At 41.1% G+C, this 25096-nt stretch overlaps 1 protein-coding gene across 9 annotated transcripts in view; it reads left to right on the top strand.

Moving 5' to 3' along the window:
• The window catches only part of FAT3 (FAT atypical cadherin 3), a 451950-nt gene that overhangs the window by 295653 nt on the left and 131201 nt on the right, over positions 1-25096 (top strand). For all 9 annotated transcript variants that reach the window (XM_085216394.1, XM_085216393.1, XM_085216390.1 and 6 more), the window contains one exon: positions 21566-21627. In XM_085216394.1, coding sequence (XP_085072520.1) covers positions 21566-21627 — 62 coding nt within the window. The remainder of the gene's footprint in view (positions 1-21565; positions 21628-25096) is intronic.

Below are 25096 nucleotides of genomic sequence, written 5' to 3'. Positions count from 1 at the left end.
AGGAAAAAGTTCTTTACGCTTAAGGGTGGTGAGGCACTGGCACAGGTTGCCAAGGGAGGTGGTATATGCTTCATCCCTGGAGACACTCAAGGTCAGGCTATTCAGGGCTCTGTGCACCTGATGGAGCTGTAGGTGTTCCTGCTTACTGCAGAGGAGTTGGATTCGATGGCCATTAAATAGCCTTTCCAACTCAGATGATTCTATGATTCTATGATGTGAAGAAGTAGCTGTAGAAATAAAGCTGTTCTTCTGTGTCAGATAGCCTCCAGCTGAAGCCATTTTCCTCATGGCTTTGATCTGTACCCAGAGATGTCAACATGTGGTTGGAAAGTTTCAATGAGAAAGCACAAACTCTTGATTTATGGGAGGGATGCTGTAGCAGGTAAAATCTGCACCTGACTTCACTGTAAAGGGAGGAATTTAACTGATAGGACTGGCTCTGAAGAGTTTTTCTTGGGATCTAAATTTAAATATAGGACTTATCTATGCTAATTCGAAGTCATTAACTAAATTCAGGTAGGTTATGAAAAGTAAAATAGTTATTTTGGTATAAGGGCACCCAGAATGAAATAATGAGTGCAGATGTGATTTCAACAGATGCTTCTCTTTAGCCTTCTAAAAAACCTGACTTTTTAAAGATACCTCTTTTTGAAGCACCCCAAAATATTACATCTAACAAATTAAATAAAATATTGAAATATGACTTTGTACCTTATGGTTAGGAGAATAAAAACACAAATTGTACTGCTGAGCATTAACTTCAATTACCTCTGATTCCCTCAGGTGCAGATTTGTTCACTTGGCAGGCTGGCTCAGAAGCATGCTCATGCACTGCCACTATTCAAGGCCACGGTATTTTAGAGTTTCTGGCAATAGTTTGACCCAGTTGTTGGCATGCCCCTTGCAGTGGAAGGCAATGGAGCCCTGTGCAGCTCAGCAGATGCAAGCCTGGCTTTCTGTGATCACTTGTATTTGGCTCTGATTTCCAGAGATAGGAGCCCCATCAGCACATCAAGCCTTACTCCTGTACTAAGAAACACAATGAGATCTGACAAAAAAAAAAGCACAGGTGATTGCTCATTTATGTTTTTGCCAACTGCTACTGAGTTGGTATGGCAGAGCCAAAATTCAAATTAAAGTTTGACTCACACATATCCAGTATATTGCTCACTATCTTCTTTCTCAGAGGTGTTTTGGCAAGAGGAATTCACATTTGTCTTCCAGGGGTTCAGCATCTACCCAACCTTTACTTGGTTCAGTGAAATAGATCTTCAGTACTGGGAGAATCATTTGTAAAAGCATTCTCATAAGTGTCAGCTTAAAAAATTGGTGGTTGCTAAAATGGACCTTTCAAATCCAGTATTGATCATTTGTGTAAGCAAGTGAGAAATGTTCCAGAAATGCATTTCTCAGCTGTTACTGGAAGTGACACAGATTTTGTCCAGTTTCCTGAGCTGTATCTGTAAATGAATCTCGCATTTAGTCATTTGGATTTAGGGACTATGAATGAAGTACAGTAACCAAACAAACTCCTAAGCTGCAGGAGGGAAGATTTTGGCTATTGATTTCATAGGCACAGCAAACAGATTAGCTGCTAAGTGCCTCAATTTGCTTGGAAATTGTTTTATTATCCTCTTGTCTTCATAATTTCTTTGGATGCCCTGTCCCTGGAGACACTCAAGGTCAGGCTGGATGGGGCTCTGAGCACCTGATTGAGCCGTGGGTGTCCCTGTTCATTGAAGGAGATGGACTAGGTGGCCTCTAAGGACCCTTCCATCTCAAACAATTCTGTGATTCTATGTAATACTTGAACAATTATCACTGCTGCAAATTGAGGATATTGTCATATCCTGGGTTTGCAAGAGAAACAAGAAAGGCAGAGAATCTGGTAAGAGGGAAGTAGTGTGGAGTTACTCTTGAAATATTTACTGCTCTTCACACATTTTTATGGTCCTCAGGAGAGATCTGAATGAGGTGTTAGTCTGAAAGCTGAACCTAGAGGCTGCTCCTTATGAAGGGGAAGATGGTATAGAGGAATGAGCTGTTTGACAGCTGGACTTTCACTTTGGATGGGTATTTGCTCAGGAGAGTGCAAATCACCACCTCGTTTTCAGGCTGCTTGAAATACAGATGTGGGCTCAAAATACAGATGTGGGCATGAGGTAGAGTCATTGTCCCCTAGTGGAGTCATTGTCCTATACACTGTCCCCAGGCAGGTGTATGGAGCCCATGCTGGCAGCTTCTCCTTTCTTGTAACTGTGCAGGAAGTCAAGGAAGGAGCCATGCAGGTTGGCCACTGAGGTGTGAGGCAGGGACTCAGGAGCTGATGTCTGAACCCCAGAGCCCTGGTGCTCCTCTCCTTGGGACAGGTTGTGCTCAAGTTCCCTCCTCAGTGCTTGGTTTGCAGGCACTGCCTAGCCCATAAAAAAGCAATCAAAGCAGAGCAGTAAGAATTTTGCAAATAAATTACCGCTCTTCAGCATCAGCCTGCATCCACCTCATAAACCCACTTCTGAGCTTGGCACGGGAAAGGCAACAAAACAGCATTCAGCCAAAGACTAGGCTTACAATTTCTTTATTTTTTTTATTTCTCAAAAGTTCAGTTATTTTTACCTAACGCACAGCATCCTTACCCCTATAACTGTGCTGGCACGTGGGCAGCAAGCTGCCAGTGTCTGACAGCTTGCTAATAATGCAGTGCGCTGCGAGCACAGCCCGTGCCAGCAGCCATCACCAGAGCAGGAGGCAGCACGATGACAGGCTGCAGGAGTGGCAAGTGCCATCTGAGAGCTGACATCGAAGGGAATTTCCCAATTAGTGCTGCGGTGTTATGCTGAGGGTGGCAGGGAGGGCACACAGAAAGCACCTCCTGACTGCGAGGTGCACAGCACCTTTATCAAAATGAACAATTTGTAGTTAGGGCATGCAATTGAGTTATATTACAATTTGGGGAAAAAAGAGAAAAAAAAAAGGATAATAAGCTATTGACAGTTGAGGTTGCAGTCTGAATTCAGCCATAATTGCTAGCACAGATGCTTGTGTTTTCACACAAGTGACTGCATTCACTAAGTCTGCCTGTATAAACAGTTAAACCTCAGGGCTGAATTGCCAAAAGACACCAAAACTTCTAAATACCATGACACTGCTGCCCATAAAGGTGCTGCATGTATATGAGAGGTCCAGGGAAGAATCACAGAATCACAGGATGGTTTGGTTGGAAGGGACCACAAAGCCCATCCAGTCCCAACCCCTGCCATGGGCTGGTTGCCCCCACCAGCTCAGGCTGCCCAGGGCCCATCCAACCTGGCCTCGAGCACCTCCAGGGATGGGGCATCACAGCTCTCTGGGCAGCTGTGCCAGGGCCTCACTACCTTCTGAGTAAAGAATTTCTTCCCAACATTTAACCTAAATCTCATCTCTTTTACTTTAAAGCCGCTCTCCCTTGTCCTATCATAGTCTGCCCATGTGAAAGAAGAGAGAGGAACAGAGCAAGTAGTGGTGAAGGTGGGATTACCTTGCTTTCATGTCACTGTTTCAGAGTTAGGCTCTGTGTTGACTTGTCTGGAAGCAGTGGAGAAAAGGTCACAATTCTGATGCTGTTCTGCCTTTCCTATGCTTCTCACAGCAGACACCCAAATTGCAGCCTTATACAGTACATTGAGATTTACTTAGCTAAAATTAGACGACTTCCGTCCTATGCAGTGTTTGGCTTCATATCAGTTGAAATATTAATTCTCTTCCTGTGACAGCAGAGTGTTGCCATGGTGTAGCTCCTGCAAAGTTACAGAAGCAGTATGTTTTTTCCCCCAATAAAAGATATTTTAATATAGAGTTGTCAAACAACTTGATTTAAGCATCATTCCTGTGAAGCAGTACAGAGGAAGATCAGGGACTCTACATCTCCCATGCACTGTCCAAAGTAAACCTTTGCCTCTTCCCTATGGGTAGCTGTGGTTTTCCCCTAAGCACAAAATTTTGTCCTCTTGGGACACCGGGACACAAGAACTGTGGGAACATAACGCTCTATCAAAGCATTAAGCAAGACTATTCAGCATCACAGTGGGATCCTTGAATCCAAACTCCTAAATTTAGAGAAAAATATGGAAATTAAAAACACTGTAATGAAAAGGTGTGGGGTTTTTCAGGAGGAAAAAAAAAAAGAAGTGTTGGAAAGCTGAGATTCAGTGAGAAAAGCACTTCATTTGATGCCCAATTTTGTCAAAACTGTTTGTGAGGGAGGGAGGCTATCAATGGTGGTGTGCAGTATAAGAAGGTATGAATTAGCACAGCTCTGTGTTAGCTAAGAAGCAGAGGAGAGACCATGTAGAAGGAAAATGAAATTAAATCATTCATCAGTGGGAGGCATGCCATTCTAGCCAGTGTCCTTGTGTGGCCAGGAACTTGACACAGCAGGCAAGGGACTATTTTCTTTTCTCTCTCAAGCTGATGACGTAGTGGCTTGCCTAGCCAGGGCATGTAGTGCTAAATGAGGAGCCCTCAAACACCTGAGCATGGCACAGATTCCCACGACCTACATAAGAGTTCCCTCCTTCCAGTGAGGGTTGAGAGAAAGACCCTTAGCATAAGCCTGATTGAGTGTAGGCAACTGAGTTGAACATGCAGTGTTGGTCCCCTAACTTGCAGGTGGATACCAAAATTTAGATGTCTTAATTTCAGAATTAATCCCACCTGATGTTTCATATTGACAGACTTATTGCATTCCAACTCCTCCAAATGGAATTTCTCTGTATTTCACTCAAAGTTTCTTAATATACGTGTCTATTTTGTTAGGAATTTTCCATATTTATGCCATATGTATTTCAAACATGATACATACCCTTTATTCACAGAACCACCACAGAATCACAGTCAGTAAGGCTGGAAAAGACCACTGAGATCATAGAATCACAGAATCACAGAATGGCCTGGGTTGAAAAGGACTACAATGATCATCTAGTTTCAACCCCCCTGCTGTGTGCAGGTTTGCCAACCACTAGACCCACCCCCACCATTCCCACTAACCATGGCCCTCAGTGCCACATCTCCACATTTCTTGAACACCTCCAGAGACAGTGACTGCACCACCTCCCTGTGCCAGTGCCTCAACACTCTTTCTGAGAAGAATTTTTTCCGATCAAACCAGAACTTCACCTGTTACCTCAGAAGGCCATCACCCCTTATTCTATCACTGTAACCTGGGAGAAGAGGCTGACCCCCACCTCACCACAACTTCACCATTGAAGAGAGCGTTAAGTTCTCCCCTGAGCCTCCTCTTCTCCACACTGAACAATCCCAGTTTCCTCAGCCACTCCCCATACATACACTTGTGCTCCAGACCCCTCACAGCTTCATTGCCTCCCTTTGGACATGCTCCAGGGTCTCAACATCTTCCTAATAGTGAGGGGTTCTGACACTGTATGCCATATCTATGCCATGTATATTTTACAGATGATACATGCCCTTTCTTCATTCTGACATTGCATGAGCTACTCACACACCTGGCAAAGTGGAAGGTGGTTGGAATTTGGCACTCCATGAGGCTGGGCACACCCTGTCCTATTGCAGGACTGCAGAGCTTCCCCTGGCCATGCATACATCTGGGTTTGAGACCGAGCTTGTCAGTGAGCTGCTCCATGCCTCAGGTCCTTTCTGCATGGCAGCGTTCCCACACATCGGCCCTGTGGCTATTGAACCTCATGGCTGCTGCACGAGAAATTTCTTCTTGTTTCCCGTGAGATTGTTCTCTTACTATTTAGGGAAAAGTGATAAAAGAGACTGGGAGTATGCAACTAAGAAAAATGTTTACTCATTATCTCAGTGATGGGTTCAGCAGCCTCTTGGCAAATCCACTCTCCATCTAAAGTACAAGCTGGTTTTCTGTGTTTGGGAGTTGAAGTTTAACCCTTGGGGGGGACTTTGTGGGAGAGGGGGTCCTAGGAGCTGTTTTCCTCCCTTCATCACATCACGCAGCATGCAGGGCACAGCTTCCAGGGTGACCTGACACCATACTCCATCCAAAGCAACCCTGATGCATACCCAGAGCTCTCACCAAGCAGATCCCTTTGCCTTGCAGAGTGCTGACAGCAAAGTCCCTATTGAAGGATGGTGCCTGTATGGCCTCAAAAAGCCCTACAGGACTGATAGCAGCAACAGTCCCCTCTCCCACACACCGCTCACTTGTGAATGAAGCACAGTAAGGGCAGTGCAGGGTTAACAACTGCTCTGTCAGCGTTTTTGTGATGGCACAGCCCTTTCACAGCAAGATGTCATTGGTGAATTGATTATTTCTTCTTTGTTCTGCTGTCCAGACTCAAGAGAAAAGCAACTGCTGGCAACTTTCAATTCTCAGGGCTTCCTTGCTGCAACATCCTTCCTGCAAATGGGGCCAAAGCAAGTGGAGGTGGAGCTTGTTTTATAGAGGTTTCTGTTAGGGCTGCAGATCATCATGGGTCAGTTGCTGCTTCTAGCATAAGCCTTGCAGACCAGGCTGGCTGGAAGTATCTGTGTTAATTACTACTAGGCTGAGGTTCTGTCTGTAGACACAAGTTGTATTGCTTTAACTACCCTGATATCATTAAAGTCATACAAATACCCTGAAATGAATGCAGTTAGAGCAGTATAAATGACCTTATTTATCTCATATTCTTTGCTAGTATAAAGCACCTTTATGCCCATATAATTGCACTCACTAGGGGTTGTGCCAGTGTAAATGTTTTGGTACAAAAATCAATAACTGGCATAGTTAGAGGCAGCCGGCTGTCTGAGGTACAGCACAACAAATAGACCGAGTGCTCTGCTATTTTTGGTTTTAATCTATCATTCTTATCTTGACCTAGAAATAAAACTGAATAGGAAGTTGAAATTATCTCTGCAGCAGAAATAGGGGTCACAGGTGTTATGTCCCTGTTGACCTCCAGCAGCCAGTACAAGCTGCAGGAGCTGCAGGGTGGGAGCAGTCCCTCCTGACTACTCCTTGCACACAGATACAGAAAGGGTCCAGCCAGGCAGAGGCAGAAGTGGTGGGAGAGTGATGAAGCCTAAAGCACGGGGATTGATTGTCCCTCTGTACTCAGCACTGGTGAGGCCGTACCTTGAGTACTGTGTTCAGTTTTGTGCTCCTCACTACAAGAAAGACACTGAGGCACTGAAGCGTATCCAGAGAAGGGTAATGAAGCTGTGAAGGGTCTGGAATACAACTCTTATGGGGTGCGGCTGAGGGAACTGGGATTGTTCAGTTTGGGGAAGAGGAGGCTAGGGGAGATCTTATTGCTCTCTGCAACAGTGGGGTTGTGGTGAGGTGGGGGTCAGCCTCTTCTCCCAGGTAACAGCAATAGGATGAGAGGTGATCACCTCAAGTTGCATCAGGGGAGGTGTCAGATTGGATATGAGGAAAAATTTCTTCTCAGAAAGAGTGTTGAGGCACTGGCAAAGGCTGCCCAGAGAAGTGTTCAAGAAACGTGAAAATGTGGCAGTGAGGGCCGTGGTCAGTGGGCATGGTGGAGATGGGCTGCTGGTTGGACTGGATGATCTTAGTGGTCTTTTTCAACCTTAATGTTTCTGTGATTCTGTGTTGCCATTCTGCCTGGATCTATTTCTGTGCACTCAGACAAGCATTGCCAGTGGAAGAGAAACATTCAGTGATGGTGCATCCCTGTATGTGCACCATCACCACACCTTGTGCAGCAGCAGTCAGAGCTGTCTGCGTAATGATACTAAATATCATGGCCATTTGGAATGCTGATGGAATGTGTTTTATTGTTCATGTGGTTAAGCTTGGGCTTGTCCTGGCTCTGATGGAGCTTTTTTCCCAGCTGCCAAGTGCTCTCCAGTCTCTGCTTGCAGTGCGTGCAGATCTCCATGACACCCCAACTGACTGTGGTGCACTGTAGAAGAGTTTGATCTGGGCTATAAAGAAGTTGGTGGTTATTTCCTCCATCTTAATATATTTTCAGTATCTAATCCATGTGCGTGATATCTCTGGGTTTAAGTTCACCAAGTACACTCCCAAGGATCCACAACAGGCATAACCTGTTCTTTTTGTACCCTACAGGAGCAGTTTGTAGACATAGGATTGTGCTACTGCTGTGAAAACAATGCTAAAATAAAATGAGTAACTTGGGTGAGAGAGAATGCCTGATTGTTTCATCGAGGCTTGTACAGCACAGAACTAGAAGCGCGGTCACACCATCCTGCTGTGAAATGCCACACAGCCTCCTGCCACATGAGGGATGTTTTAAATTGAGCCTTAGCCTTAGAAACCTAGCCCTTCAATGGTGGTTTCCTCTGATCTGAAGATTTTCTGGTTTTTATTTGTATGATTTTTGCCCACGCTGATCATTTTTTATCCCAAAGAGAAGTCTCAAAATTGATCCCATTCTTAAAAAACAGACTTGAGAGACTAAAGAGTTAAAAATGCGCTCCTGCTATGGTTTGCACCAGTCTTCAACACATTTTTAATTTTATAGCTAAGTTTCTCTATCTGTAAAATGAGAGAAATCTGTTTAACCTGTGGAGGAGTTAACTCCCAACCTCACGCTGGCTTTTGATGCAGAATTCATTGACATTTATGAAGTACAATGTGATTTTTGTGTGATAGATGGCGTTAAGGAATATGAAGTTAAGGTTCGTAGACTTTTGTCTCAGTTACAGCTGAGATGGAATTGTTTTCTTCAGAGTGTCTGGTATGATGCTATGTTTTGGTTCTGTGAGAAGAACAATGCTGATAACACACTGATGTTTATAGCTGCTGCTAAGCAGCGTTGTACAGAGCCAAGGCCATTTGCACCCAAGGATGCAAGGAGCTGGGAGGGGACAGAGCAGGACAGCTGACTTAAGCTGGCCAAAGGGACATTCCATACCATATCATCATGCCAAAGGAATTTTGAAGGTGGTGGAAGTTCATCATGCTCTCTTCTGCTGCTCAGGGAGCTAGCTGGGTGCTGGTTGGTGGATGGTGAGCATTGCTTGTGCATCACTTATTGTATACATACGTATTTATTTATATATATGATTATTATCCTTTTCCTTTTTTCTATCTTAGTGAAGAGTTTTAGCTAACCCACAAGTTCTACTTTGTTTTCTATTCTCTCTCCTGTTGCACTGGGAAGGAAGGAGTGAGAGAACAGCTGTGGTGCTCAGCCACCTGCTGGGTTAAATCACATCAACTTTCCTGGACTTTATTCTTTTTTATTATTTTTCAGGTACCTCTGAAAAAAACATAAAATCATTTTGGAATTTGTTTTTATTTCCAGCTTTACCAAACAAACCGGCAACTATGGGAAGCATAAGTAACTTTGTGTTGTTCTGAGTGCTATGTCTGTGGCAGTTTCATTCCCATAACTATTGGATTAAAATTTGTAACTGATCTACAAATCAACCTTTTGATGCAGTACATCTGCCAGAAACCAAAACTACTCTGGCTCAAATGATAGACACTTATTCTGGCTGACAATTTGTACTTTTAATTGGAAGCTGCAGCTTTTGAAATGAATTGGACAGGGTGAAATCATCGCAGTCTTAGATGTAGACAGTGACAGAAGCCAGCATGTTCAGTTCTCTTTGCTGAGGCTCGTAACGCAGACAGAAAGCTGCTGATCGTACTGGATTGCAATTGAAGATATTTGCCCTTCATTGAACAGGGAGCTTGCAATCACATTTTGCTGGAATAGGTTCTTTGTACAAACAAAACTTAAATCAGAAGGAAGTTCTATCTCATTTCTTCCTCTCTGATCAGAACCTTCATGCCTGAGCACCTTGTGCAGAGGAGCATTAGGCTCACATTTCTGAAGTCTTATTTGTTATTCAAGATTTGTTCCTGATAGCTTAAACTACTGAAACCCCCACCACCACCCATACAGATTTAAAAATGGAAAAATGGTTCATTTTCAGCACTTGGCAAAGCCTTTATTGTAAAAGGGGAGCAAAGCAAGTAGAAAAGAACTGCCTGCATCCAAAGCCCCCAAATCTTTCCACTTGTTCCCAGGGCTCGGACAACAATACCACTATGAAAATAGCTCTGAGGAGGAAGAGCATGCTGGGTAATGAGATGCAAATGAGCACACTAACCATCCCACTCTGCTTCAGAGCCTTTGTATCCAGTAGTTCAATAACAACTGGCTTTTGTGTCATGATAGGTTAGCACAGAATAGATTTCACAATGTGTGTGTGTGTTATCCTCATAGTTCTCAGCTTGTGGTCAGCAAGATAGTTAAACGTGGCATCCATTTTATGGGGAAGCTGGTAGAAAAGTTGTCTAGTTTAAAGCTAGCTGAAATAAGAATGTTGCAGTTAAATGGAACAGAACTCAGTGCAAGGCTTTTAAAAAGAGAAGAACGTTATTTATTTATTTATTTATATTACTCTATAAGTTGGTTTTCCCTACTCTACTCAAGGTCACGTGCATCCAGTTGCTGTGGCCAAGACAGATTGCATGTAACACTGAAGTGCATTTCTAAAGAGCGGGATGCAGTGCTTGGGGTGCTGATAAGACTCCAGATTGAGCGACAGAACTTGGGTCTGCTGTCCTTGCGCCTGTACACGTGGGAAGAGCTCAGTCTGCAGATCTCACCATCAGTACCTAGGTGACAGCTCTGTGCCAACAGCTGATTCTGCTGCTTTTCCTCAGCTAAAGATTTTCTTGTACGCGGGACCCTCTGCTCTGACAGTTGCTCAGCAAGACTGAGGTGTTGGCCTTGTTCTGCAGAGAAAAGCAGTTCCTGCTTATGTTTACGTTTTTCTGTGCGTTACTGCTATTTGTTATGTGCAAAGCCACTGAAGTCAGGGGTCAGAGCCAGTACTACACTTTATCCATTGCTAAGAATTAAAATAAATCTCTGTATGGACGAGAAAAGAAAAAGCAGCAAACCTTAGAAACCAAAGAGATGAATTTTATTCTTTAAAGAAATTATTTTCTTTACCTACATAACCATAAATTTTGGAAAAGTGCTTAGTGCTGTTATGGCTGAGCTTTATGAGATTGTTAGTTAATAATAATACCTTTCTCTTACACAAGTGATTTTTTCCTTTATCGATCACAAGGCACTTTATGGAGAAAGACATCAATTATCCCAGTTTTTATGGGAGGGGAAACTGAAGCACTGAGACATAAAATGTCAGATGGAAGGTTACTGAACAAGTCAGGAGGTGAGCAGGAAACCAAACAGAGTGTCTCAGTGCTGCTTCCCAGGCAGGAGACCACCTTGGGAAGGGCAGCTGAAGTATACATAGGTCTGTCTTTTAGGTTGTTTGTCACCAAAGAAGGCCATATATCTTTTCTGTGAGGCCTCTTTCTGCAGCTCTGCGTTGTGTGTCTGCATCAGGAAGGTCACATCACCAATGAATCATTTTTTATTGGAGATAAAGATGAGATTCACTTGATCTGGGGAATCTGCTGTTAGCACAAGGCACCGCTTTCCCAGCACCAATGGATGCTAATTGGTGGAGGCAATTGCTGGTAATGAAGGGTGAAAGTCTTCTGAGTCCAGCTGGAGAAAAGCAGACCTGTTTTACTATTGTCAAGAGCAGCACTTATTGAAGGTATATATTAAAAGATGCAAAATCATTTGTCTTTAGAAGGTAATGAAGGTTTTCAGATGAGGAGAAAACACTGACAGCTGTGCCCTGCACACACCTCCACATCTCCTCCACAACTGAGAAAAGAAAATACCAGGACTTAGCCTGCAGCAGCCTAGGTACGTGTTATACAAAAGCATACACTGGAGACTTCGTTATTATTACTTTTTCCTGCCTTTGTTGTTACATCATAATATGCCAAAGAAAGAGATGGAACAAAGCAGGATGGGATGCGGAGTGTTTCCATGTCCTCTTTTCACTGAAGGTGTCACCACCCACCCCATTACCCGTGTTATATAACTCTCCTCTCCTGCAAACAGTGAAATTCATTAGCATAAATTATAACCAGATTCTAGTTAGGCTCAGTTGTCACTTTTGCAGAATGATGAGGCCTTTGTGCACAAAAAAAAAATTAAAGAAAATTGTATAATGATTATGTGCACTGGTTACTAAGCTAGCCACCAGTTAGATATATTTATAGCTATTCCTGTAAGTAACAATTACATGCTAATTATAACCCAAATAGAATTCTGCAGTTTCTCACTGAAAATGAAAGTGATGCAAGGGGATGTTAAAATCTGTGCTGAGGCATCATATTAGCAATGAGATTTTTAGGCAGCACTGCACTCTGTAAAGGATAGAAACAAAAGAAGATATGAATGTTCTTTCTGTTCTTATGTACTCATTTAAGCCTAAATAAAGCATCTGAACTTTGAAAACCCCATAACCCACAACCTGTGAATTTCCATACAAAGTGTTTAAGGAAAGCTAAATTGGACTCTCGTAGGCAGTTACTTATTGAAAAGTATTATCAAATCTTGGAGTGGAGTCATATAAGTGGAAGATAACAAATGGAATGTCTATGGAGGGCAGTGTGAAGAATAAACCTTGTGTTTACTCTTCTTTTTGTCTGACCTCCATCATCTTCAAGATTTTTGAATGCTATTTGAAAGACAGTAGAATTAAAGACATGGAAATAGATTGAAAATGGGATAAAAGTGTTCATGTGTTTAGCAGAAGTAAATTGTGCCAGCCTACCTTGATGCCATTGATAAGATAAATGATGTTCTAAGAAATGCTATATGTGTAATCTACGTGGACTTCTGTAATGCATTTGGTAGGGTTGCACTGCAGAATTTATGAGACATGCCCTCATGGAGATTAATAGAATAATTGATATGTGCACATGGGTCTGGCTGAGGAAGAAATAAAAGTGATGAGTCTTGAAAGAGGAATTTGCACGCTGAAAGGCGCACATTAACAGTTTCAAGTGTTGACTAGACAAATGATCTTGTTTGATGTTCCCATCAAGGATGCCAGCTTCAAAAGTGGGAAGTTCTGATCCAGAAATAGCAGTCATCTTACACAGAGGAGGTGCCAGGGAGGAAAAAAAAAAAAGAATACCTGAGGGTTCAGGGAGAAGAAATGGAATGAGATTTGCCAGTGATGTAAAACAGTGCATTTGAGGACTGATAACAAGATTGCCAATCTCTGCTCAAAGTGCATGCACTGAGGCAGTTGTTGGGCTGGTTTATGGGGCCTGTGGAGATGTTACTGGAGCACAGCATTCAGTCTCCATTCCTCAGGCTCAGGGTGGATGACAGCATGCTGGAACTGCAATGCAGGAAGATGAATGGAAAATGGAAAGGAAAGGAAGCCAAAGGAGCTTGGTCTATTTAGTTCATCGAAAGAAAGGCTGACGGGTTTACTATGGGTCTCTGGTAGGCAGCGTGGCATTAGCTGGCTTGTGTCCCCACAGCATAAGTCACCTCCCCTTTGTAGGAGATTTGTCATGGTGTTGCAGCTGAAGACAGAGCCAGGGAAAAAGCTGTGAGTGATAGGGGTCTACAGCCCAGGTTTGCTCCCAGGCCAGCTTGGATGGGCCTTGAGCAGCCTGATATGGTGGGTGCAACCAGCCCATGGCAGGGGGTTGGGGCTGGCTGGGCTTTGTGGTCCCTTCCAACCCATTCTATGAAAAGGGGAAGTCCCATGGAGCCCTCCATTCCACAAGGCAGAACAGACTGTCACACCATATTGCCTTTTAAACATAGTTTAAGAACAACAACAACAAGCCAAAAGCTACCTTTAAAGGCAAAATCCAAATTCTTCACTGGAATAAATGTTCACTTTGCATTTTGTGCAGAGTTTTCATATTTTCAGGAAAAAGCTAAGAAAAGTCTCACAAGAAACAGAAGGGCCAACCAAAAAAAGGAGTTTTCTTCTGCTTATTCTTTACTTTTTTTGTTTCCTCAGACATAACCACACATTAGAAAACATAACTGTTTTTAAAAGCAATCACTTTTGATACCTAGCTATTTTCGAAGAGGTCGTTCTGCTCATTGTCACCTCTGGAAAAACAATAAGGCAGCACTCGTTCACGTAATTGCAGAGCCTTGCCTGCTGTTTTTTTTTTTTTTTCTCTTGCTAAATAAAGTATCATTCATTTAGATCAAAATACAGTCTTCTTAAATTAGAGGTTTACATGTGTAATTATATAAAATGATATGTTTGTTTACATCTCCAAGTAAAATTTACATCATTTTCTATCATTTATCTTTGAAATTCAATTTCATTTTGTCTATCTCTAATTTATTGCAGGAGATGAATGTGCTCTTAGAGTGTTTACAACGCCTCTCACTGCCTGTGGGTAATAAAATTACCCTGGTTATTGCTATTCATTTCTGCATTTCTGTGGTTAGGAATACTTGATAGTTTTACTTTCCTGAATTAGGTTGGAAATCCTGATGCTGTTTGTTTTGGCTGCTCCCTTTTTTCCCTCCCATTGAAAGCCCCAAATTTAGTTTCATGCTATCAGAGTGCAGTGGGACAGCTGACAGCTGATGGCTGTATTTCTGAACAGCTCTGTACTCTTATCTGTGTTCAGAATACGTAGGCTGCATTCGTACCTTTGTGTCAGCTGTTAATAAATATTTGAGATTTCTAATAAACTCATCAGTAAACCCGTGTGTTCCCACATGAATTTCTGCACAATCAGCCTGCGGGAGCAGACATTGTGTATAACCAGTTGCTGAATTGATGGAGCATTTTTGGAAAAGCAGTGTTTGCTTTAGAGGTTCTTTTGTCTGTTTAACTTGTTGGGTTAAAAGAGCCATGTTCTCACCAAACAGTCCCAAGGCATTTTTCTCCCCAAGCAGAGCTTTCAAGGGTAGCTCTACAAAGTCTCCTTTGATATCCTGCTGTGGTTTTCTTTCTGTATCCTTATTCCTTATAATGCTTGAGAAAGATGTTTGGGAATTGTGTTGTGGGCTGAGCATCAGATGGGGCACAGTACCTCTGCAGAAAAGCCTCTCAAATTTTGTATTCTTGCTTCCATCTCAAAATTGATTTCTGATAAGATGAAGATCAATATCTTTATTAGGAGAAAGTTGCCTCCAACTATAAGATAATAGAAAAGCTTTGAGCCATAACCTGAAGTTCTTGGTCCTAGTTCTCTCCCATCCACACTTATATTTTATGAATTAAATTGTCTTTATGAGTATGCATGGCTGGAAGAAAAAAAAAAAAAAGAAGGTAATTTAATGAAGAGCAGTAAAATGTGCAGTAAATTGAATTCAGTTAAATTTCTGGGGAGGGGGAAGGAGCTGTTTTCCTACTCATCTTTGTATGCCTATGAAGACACTCAGTCTTCAGATTAAAATAGAATATATTTGTCTTCTTTCACTTTAGCCTGTATTACCTGTTGAGTACTCTCTTCATATCTCATCTAAACCAAGTTTAGAATTGAGATATTAATAAAGGAGTTCTTTAAAATTTCATTTTTAAAAAAATAATGCTTTATCCCATAAAATTTGCAGTATTTCCAGAGACAGCAGTATAACATTCTGTCTCTCCATACCAGATTCTGTTATCTTTTAAGTGAGACTTCACAACATAGCTCAGGTAAGGTTATCCATCTACAGTTTGAAAGAAAATAATTTAATTTCATAAGGAGAAGGCTATTGAACTCTCCTTGGCTTCATAGCCATATTAGGGAAATTCAATCTGTGCTAGAAAATAGCCTGTAGCAAACTGATTTTTGGTCCCAAAGTGTTGTGCTATTGAAAAATATGTGAATTTCTTCAAAGTCAAAGGTCAGTTCAGTTCAGGATCACACCTGCAGCTTTGGGCTGATCTGGATGCACAGAAGATAACCATCAGAAGAAGCACACATACCGCAGTGTTTCCCTTTGTACTGTTCAAGTGTTTAGAAGTTACCTCTACCATAGGCTTTATGCTCAACAGAGCTGGGTGATTTTTTCTTCCAGGTCTGGTCCCTCAGCACAAGGGCACAGAGCTTTTGGAGCAGGTCCAGAGGAGACCAGGAGGATGCTCAGAGGTTTAGAACACCTCTTCTATGGAGATAGGCCAAAGGGGTTGGCTCTGGGAAGACCTTATAATGACCTTCCAGTACCTCAAAGGCACCTGAAGGAAAGGTGGGAATGGACTCTGTCATGCAGTGCAGTGATTGGACAAAGGGGCTCAGTTTTAAATTAAAAGAGGGGAGACTTAGGTTAGATGTTTGGGGGAAATTCTGGGCACAGCTGCCCAGAGAGCTCTGGTGCCCCATCCCTGGAAGTGCTCAAGGCCAGGTAGGATGGACCCTGAGCTGGTGGGGGCAACCAGCCATGCCAGGGCTTTGTGGTCCCTTCCAACCCAAACCATTTGATGATTCTGATAGTATGTGCAAGTCACTATTTGCCTTTAGTCATCTGTCTGTTTTTCTCAAGACTCTCACCCTGCTTGCACATTACTCCATGTTTCTTGGCAAGTTAATAATAAAAATAACCATAAACTTAAGTATATGTGTTATCTTTAGGCCATCATATAAAATATGTTTCCATTTTCTGTACTGTACAATGCAAGCTTTGATACAGACTGGCAAAAATGTTAGACTTCAATTTAAATTTTGGAGCTACAGTAGAAATAAATGGCAGTATCACAAGCTTCTGAGGAAGTATGTCAAAATGCAAATATAGATACTGAACTTACAGAAATGAAAGATTTTGGCCTCAAATTACATGAAATATAAATTTGTTTGCTTTGCTTTTTTACATTAAGTAAGTTAGTAATTTTCTTTTTTCATGTGTTATTGACAATAAAAATGCAAAGATTACAGGCACTGTACAAAGTTCTTTGCTAGCATAAATTTGTGGATCTGCCTTGATTGCAGTGGAATTGCTCTAGATTGAGCCTACTACCTGCATATTATCAGAGAGCAATGTGCATTTTGAGGTATTTCTCAGATACGTTCATCTGGCATAGCTACATGTCTAAGCATCCAAGCAGAACACTGTTCAAAAAATACAATGCATCACAAAAGACTCTTATTTGAGACAGAACATCGTTCCAGTTCTGAATGACAAGTACAACTTAGGTAACGTGATAGAACCAACAAGTTGCTATTCCTTTGCCAGGTTTGACGGCTTTAATATTAATAAAGATAATTTTCTGTAAAATCCATTGCAAAGCATCAGGCATTGAATTCATAACTATTCCTGACTTTATGTCATCTGGCGTAGCTGTATATGCATACGTTTGCACGCCTCCATGGGCACACACATACCTGACAGTAACTCTAAGTTCTGTGTCCAAACTGAGGCTTAGAATCACATAATCATAGAGGAACCCGAGTTGGAAAGGATCCATATGAATTATTGAGTCCAACTCCTGGTTCCATACAAGACCAGCCAAAATTCAGAGCAGGCTTGTGGGACATACTGCACAGGGTGAGCTCAGTCACCTTCCATCTTTTCTAAACTCTGTAACACGAGGAGAAAAATAACTGTTAATTTATTTAGGATGGGAAGAGTATTCCAATATCAAAAGTAAGAGAACTTGTAGAAAAGTAAGTTATATAAGAACATGGTTGTCTCTAACCTGAAATACTGGAGCAAGCAACATTCCTGAATTTGTCAGAAAGTCTGCTTCTGGCCTGAGAAGCCAAGGTGCCAGGATGCACATTGAGATGTTTTAAGTTAGAAATTCAAAACAAAGTAAGAAATTCAGGGAACAGAATCACATAACCCTGATGATGATTTTATCACAAATAACTTTTCTATCACACCCAGTTTTTCTCTTCACTTTCCTGGCTGTCTTTAAGAATCATCACACTTAGAAATATCTCCTGGACCTAACAGGACCATGTTGTTTCCCTGGAAATTTCAGATAAACCATCTGAGAGGTGTGGTATGACTTCTGCAGCTTGTTAGCATTTTTGCTATTTTGTGAAAAATGCCTGCTATATCTCCCAGCTGGCTTCGGACAGTTGACCAGATGGTTGTGTCTACAAGAGCTATGGCACATATTGAAGATGGGAAAAAAAGAAATGGTCATTTTTCATCATTGTCCCCCTGAGATTTTATATCAGTGCAGCCCAGCATCATTACTTTGGGCATATAATTCCCTGAAAGTTATTTTCTTTAGATAATGCCTTTCTAACATAACAGTATGATGATACAGTACAGTTAGAGAAGAACTGCAGTTGGGATGTATTCTCTTGTGCAAAACCAAGTTTCTCTCAGTGGCTATGGATCTGTAAAAGGAAGTTAAATATCCTGCTAAAAATTACCACTATTATGTATTTGTACTAAATACAAGAGGGACACAGCAAGATTCTCATGAAACTCATGAAGGAACTGGTTAGTAAACGTAACTGGAATCTTTTTCCTTTTTCACTGTCAATGATAGATCTAAAGCAGAGTTCTCTGAAACGCAGTTTTGTAAGAACAAGGTTCATATCTGTACCAATACATAACCATAATTAAATAAATTCTTGTTGTAGAACTCTGTATAGAAATATTTTGTCCTCTTTAAGGGCAGCTGCGTTTTAGTATTTGGACTTAGTTGTTGATTCTATTTGCTTGGTTACTTGTTCTTCAGGAGCAGCTGCTGTCTTGGTACTAAATCTGTTAAGATCTGTTCATTTTAAAATATAGGCACTTTTGTTGTAGATTCTTGCTATGTGTTCATATACCCCCTTTAGAAGTAAATTTAGTTCTGCAAGCACTCTGACTATTATGGCAGCCCAAAAGGCCCTACACTGAAAAAAAGAAAAAAAGAAAAATCCCAAACCTGTAGTGGGAACAGCGATTGTGTGAGACTGCTTTTGTTTTACTAGTGAGAGACAAGCACTATAAATTCTGTGAGTGATGCTCAGTGTCAGATGTTAGCTCTTGGTCTTCCAAGCAGAAGTGAAATCTTTTGCCTGAATTAGGTGATAAGGACAGAAGTCTGTGATTTACGGTGTTGCCTAAGCATTCCCCAGTATATGGGGGGAGCTGACTAATTTTTCAGCATAGTAAATACTCTGAATATTTATTATTTAAGGGGAAGGTCTTTGTAATTCATAGTACCCCAATAAGAAGGATGAATGTGAAAGACAGTATAAAAAATGATCATATTCCTTACTGAAGTTAGGTCATGCACAATTAATTTCCATAGAGACCGTGCGTAGAACAAATAAGGATATTTCAAATCTGAATTTTCTGTTTTATCAATTTATTGAGGCTACGCTTCTTTCATAACTTAGAACTTCTTCCTTGTGTCTTCCCTAGACGTGGGAGATCTTGTGTGAATGACACCAATTTGTCATCCATGCTGTCGTGTCTGTTTAAACTCATGCAGTGAGTAGAAGTCTCCCATATGGTGTAACTGTTTTGAAGACTTACAATTGCTTGGCGCAGGAAATACCAGTTATTTTGCTTTTTCAGCCTTTTGCCAGCACCTGGTTGTTCTTCCATGTAATAATATTACCGAGATGGCTGTAATGATCCAATCTGGTGCCTGCAATATCCCCTTGGGTGTCACTTCTGGGATCTGGTAGATCTCATGATGAGCCTGAAATATGGGAGGCAGACTGGACTTTCCTCTCCATTGCTTCAAGTACTATTTTCCCTTCTTTATCCACAATGTGTCCTCTTCCCCTGCTTCTCACCAAAACAAATAAGTGATGCTTCTAAGTAGAAGGTAACAGTGTATGAAGAGTTGCAGCTTTAGAAACTTTCTGGAATTAGAGGTTCTATATAAATGCAAGATGTTGCTGCAATTGTTTTCTGCAGAATTTGCAGTCATCATGGATTTGTGTTTAGGTGATTGACTGATCTGATTGAATAAGTAGATATTATAAGTACTACAGGGAGTCCTTCTTTTCCTTTCTTTGTTGATAGTCTTATAGAGGAGGAGTTCTTAAGGACTACTTTGTCCACTGGCATTGTTTCTAAAAACATCTTTACCTCTAGGGGAAATCAGTCCCTTTACTATCATCTGAGTATATGAGACAACATTCAAACAAGGAATTTCCCCATCCAAAGAAATGTTTTGTGTGGAGGAAACTCAAATCTGACCTTTAAATCTCTACTGAGAAAAAGTAAAAACTAAGTTGTGTTCATAGAGCAGTGTGCATCAGTTTTTTTGAGGGAACTTGTAAAGTACTTCATTTTCTTTACTTGCTGTACATCTTACAAGACGTTAATCATTTGTGAAAGCACATTATGGAATCATAGCATCATAGAGTCGCAAGTTTGGAAAGGACCGACAAGATCATCTAGTCCAACCATCCTCCCATTACCATTGCTACCACAAGCCTCTAAACCTTATCCCATAGTTCAGACACCTCTTGAACACTGCCAGGGACGGCAACTCCACCACCTCCCATTCCAGTGCCTGACCACTCTCTGAAAGAAAAAGTTTTTCCTTATATCTAATCTAAACCACCTCTGGTACAACTTGTGGCCATTTCCTTGGGTCCTGTTTGTTGCCTGAGAGAAGAGGCCAAACCCCTCCTCATCACAGCCTTCCTTCAGGTAGTTATAGAGAGCAATAAGGGCTCCCCTGAGCCTTCTCTTCTCCAGACTAAACAATCCCAGTTCCCTCAGCCTCTCCTCATAAGACTTGCGTTCCAGACCCCTCACCAGTTTCATTGCCCTTCCCTGGACACATTCCAGGGCCTCAATGTCTTTCTTATAGTGAGGGACCTAAAACTAAACACAGTACTCGAGGTGCAGCCTCACCAGTGCTGAGTACAGGAGGATGATCACCTCCCTGTTCCTGCTGGCCACACTATTTCTAATGCAGGCCAGGATGCCGTTGGCCCTCTTGGCCACCTGGGCACACTATCAGCTCATGTTCAGCCAAGCATCAACTAACACCCCCAGGTCCCTTTCCTCTTCATAGTCATCCAGCCACTCATCCTCAAGCCTATAGCGCTGCATGGGGTTGTTATGGCCAAAGTGCAGGACCTGGTATTTGGCCCTGTTGAACCTCATCCCATTCACCTCAGCCCAGCGATCCAGCTTATCTAGATCCCTCTGAAGGGCCTCCCTACCTTCAGGCAGATCAACACTACCTCCTAACTTGATGTCATAAAATTACTTTAGAAGAAAAGATATCTTGATCATACTCATGTAAAAGGATACTTTATTCAAAAGACTCAATTTGATCATGGAACAAAATGATGAAATTTTGGTACAAAATCTTTAATACCTTAGAATGATTACATTTGGAAATTGCTACATACACAAGTAGTTATTACAGAAATAATCTTTGTCAAGTATTCTTGGCATGGAGGCAATCAGCATCCTATCCCATTAATTGTTTAAGAACTCTGAAATATTTAATGAGGTTTTTTATGGAAGGATCTCAGTCAAATGCAAATGATTCAATGAAGCAATTTATCATAAGACAAACAGTGATTCTTTTGTAAGGTGTTTTATTCAGCATAATAAATGCAGCATGTTAAGGAGAGATGCACAGCTCACTGTTTTTCAGTTACTCTTCTCACAGCATTTTTCTGTAAAGATTCATTGTTAGTCAGAAAGTCATAATGGCTGTGCTGCAAAAGAAAAGGCTTGACAGATGTCAAGAAATCTGTGGCTGATATAGCTTCAAATAGATTTTTTCCCTTTGAGTGTTTGAAAAATGAATTTCGTCTTCTGGTCGATTGAGATATATATTTTTCAACTGGTATTGACAGTCAAATATCATTCTCTGTTCACAGGTCTGATTACAACAACATCAAGAAAATTGGATCGAGAACAGCAAGCAGAGCATTTTTTGGAGGTAAGATTAACTGGAAAATATATGTTAAAAGGTTAACTGATTTTTGTAGTTTAAAATCACTTCTTCCTATGCCAAGAAAGTGGAATTCTCCCTTCTCTCAACATATACTGACTCACACAAAGATAGGAATTGCCTGATTATACAGAGGAAAAAATACATTTTGCAATTCACAATCATGGGAAAAAAATGAAACAAATGTGCACAACGTTTGTTTTCCACCTTTAATCTGCTTCAGTTAAATCTTTCATGGTAGCCCTTGAATTTTATTTGTAAGATAATTGTAGAATATTCCAGAGGAAGATACTTGTTCTAAAAGTAGTGGTATCACAACACTGCCAAGGTTTGTATGGACAGAACTTCTTGCACCTTGAGTAACCTTGAAGTTTATGGGCACATTTCCTGTCTCTGAAGTTAAACATGTTTAGAGTTTTCATCCCAAATCTAAGATTCAGAGTATTCTGTTTGGTGAAAGCAAATCTTCACCATATTCACTTTCATTACATCTTTAGAATCAATGATTAATTCCTTAATTTTTGCTCATTGGGACCACCAATGACAATTTTCAAATAAAAAAGTTGCCCTCTGAAGAGTGTGCACCAACCACTTCCTTCATCTAATCTTAATGGAATGTTTATAAACGGCTTTAATATAATGGATGTGGATTGAAATATTTGTGTACTGTTTTACTATTTCTTTTGCACTGCTGTACACCATGATAATGCTTTCCTTGACTGTTCTCATGTCAGTTTGTGAAATAAGGAGCGCTCGATTCATGTTGGTACAAGTGAAATAGGCCATATTGTCCCACATCATCAATCATTACAACCATATATTTTAGGAAATTATTTTCAAATGCGTACAAATTAAAAAGCGTCTGAATAAAATAGTTCCCAGTGAAGTCACAATTTCACAGCAAAATGCAGTAAAATACAGTTATTTATATTCCATATTTGTTGAGGGTTTTTTTGCTAGAAATCCGAAATTGTTCTTGCCTAGTGCAGAACACAGAAATGAAGGGTTAATTTACTACTGTACATGGTTTTATGTGGTTTTTTTCCTTGATAATTCACTGTAGATTCCCACACATTCCAAGCCATAAATAAATGGAAAGGAATAAAAGGATTTTGCCCTTGTTAAGATTTATTAAATTGGAAACTGTTAAGTAATCATGTGTTCAAATAACTGCAAGCTTTCCAGTTTATACGGTCAGAGAAGGTCGTAAACTGAATGAAATTGGCATTGATTTTGAAATATATATATTGATGAGAATCTTAGGTCTATAAGTCTTTTTCACATTCATGTGCTTCCCTAACAGATCTCAGTGAAACATGCCAAAATTACACTTGCCAGAGGATTCCTACAGTGATGGGGAATTTTTACAGCAAAAAAGAACCAAAAAAAATATATATATATATAATTGCTTGTAAGATTACGGTTTAGTTATCAATTCAATATAGGTTAATGTATTCCTTCCTCTGGTTTTTGTCTCATTTGTAAAAATAACTGTATATAAGATTCTGAAGACTGGAAGCAGAATTGAAGGAAAGTATCACAGGGTGCTCCCAGCGTCATGGTGGTGATGGGTTGGTGGTTGGACTAGATGATCTTATTGGTCTTTTTCATCCTTAATGATTCTATGATTCTGTGAATGGGAAGCAGTGAAACCATAAGGAAGGCAAGCTGTAGAGAAGAAAAACACCTGAATGTGGAGATTTGAGACAGTCTCATGGAGAAATGGGGGCAGGACCATGTTGTAAAACCCAGCTGGAGAGCAGCAGTCTAGGAGAGGGATTTGGCTCAATGGCCAAATCAACCTCTTGAGCTGCTAAGGAGCACTGACCAGCACTGCCTGTTGGAAGGTGAATTCCCTGGATCAGAACAAAGAAGCTGCTAGAGTTTCAGAGCTGGGCATGCCAAGGTGTGCACATTCTTGTGACACCCTCAAAACGCATTTTATTTAATGCTTGACTTGCTGTGTTAATAACCCCCTGGGAAGGGCTTCATTGCCAAGACAACCACAGTCTTCCCATGGTGCAGTATTTCCCTTCCAGCTCCATTTCATACCTTTTTCCCAGTAGTCTGTCTGCTATAAAAGACAGCAAATTTGGCTCCCTTTGAAAAGCTCCGATAGGGTATGACCTGACAGTCTTTGGTCTCTTATGCCTAGTACATGTATGAAGTACTGACAGACCTTTCCTAGATACAACTTGTTAATTATTCTTAATAAGCTGTCTTTTTTCCCCCCTGAATTTGACAGGGATGCTATTTCATGTTGGCCACTGTTTACCAAGTTGATTCCATTAGCAGTAGTATTTCTATATCATTGCAAAAATTATCTGGAGAGCAAGATGAGCTAACATGTCAGTGCTATCAGACACTGGGTTTGGATTTTGGGTGGTCTGTGTGGAGCCAGGAGCTGGACTCAATAATCCTAATGAGTCCCTTCCAACTCAGGATATTGTGTGATTCAAGAATTGTATCAACATGGATGATGTTAGCCCTTGTTAATTTTGCATGCTATTGCTATCTCCAGGTGATGGCTTAGAGTGTCTCTTCTATGCTTGTCTGTGTCAGAGGAAACACAAGTTCTCAGCAAGGGCTCACTGTGTGTTTAAACTCAGATTATCCATCTCTCTCTTCCTCCTTCCTCCCTGAATTACCTTCTTTGAAAAAAGATGTATTTCTTCTGCCACATCTTTCATTGATTGTGGCATTGCCAACACTATTTTTTTTCCAGCTCCCGAGTTGAGGGCTTAATTTTTTTGACACATCTGTAATGTGTTGGAAGGGTGCAGGTTTTATTCAGTGCTTGGTATCAGGGAGCATTTTTCTGCTTTGGTGGAGATTGGATGTCACTGGATTTTATGCAGGATGGTCTCTTCTTTAGTGGAATCTTACTAATGGAATGCTTCTGCAAGAAACAGGGGAAAATGGCCACTTAATTACATTTCTGTCCCACGTGAAGTAAACCAAAAGCATTTGTTTTATTTCACACACTTTCTTGAAGAGTCTGTAATTGGCATGAAGTAAATACTCATCCAAAACAAGAAAGGCAGTTCTTATAGTTACCTGCTCACTTTGCAGGGAAATGAAAGCAATAATGTATTCCAGTAGAGGTGAATTGCAGTTTTCAGGTGATCTGTAAGTATTTTTTTTCAGTAATTGAACAGATCAGCACTGTAGCTATAGAGTTCCTTCTTTCCTTACTTTCTCTTCTTTCTTTTTCTGGATAGATGTTGTCTGAGGGAACTGGGCTTTTTAGCTTGGAGAAAAGAAGGCTCCGTGGAGACCTCATTGTGGCCTTCCAATAGTTGAAGCGAGCGTACAAACAGGAGGGGAAATGGCTGTTTACAAGGGTGGATAGTGATAGGACAAGGGGGAATGGTTTTAAACTAAGACGGGAGGTTTAGGTTAGATATTAGGAGGAAGTTTTTCATAGAGAGGGAGGTGACATACTGGAACAGGTTGC

Source organism: Meleagris gallopavo, chromosome 1 (assembly GCF_905368555.1).
Source record: "Meleagris gallopavo chromosome 1, MGAL_WU_HG_1.1, whole genome shotgun sequence".
NCBI classification, from domain to species: Eukaryota; Metazoa; Chordata; class Aves; order Galliformes; family Phasianidae; genus Meleagris; species Meleagris gallopavo.
Note: the sequence above shows the minus strand (reverse complement) of the source record. Positions and strands in the feature narration are given on the sequence as shown.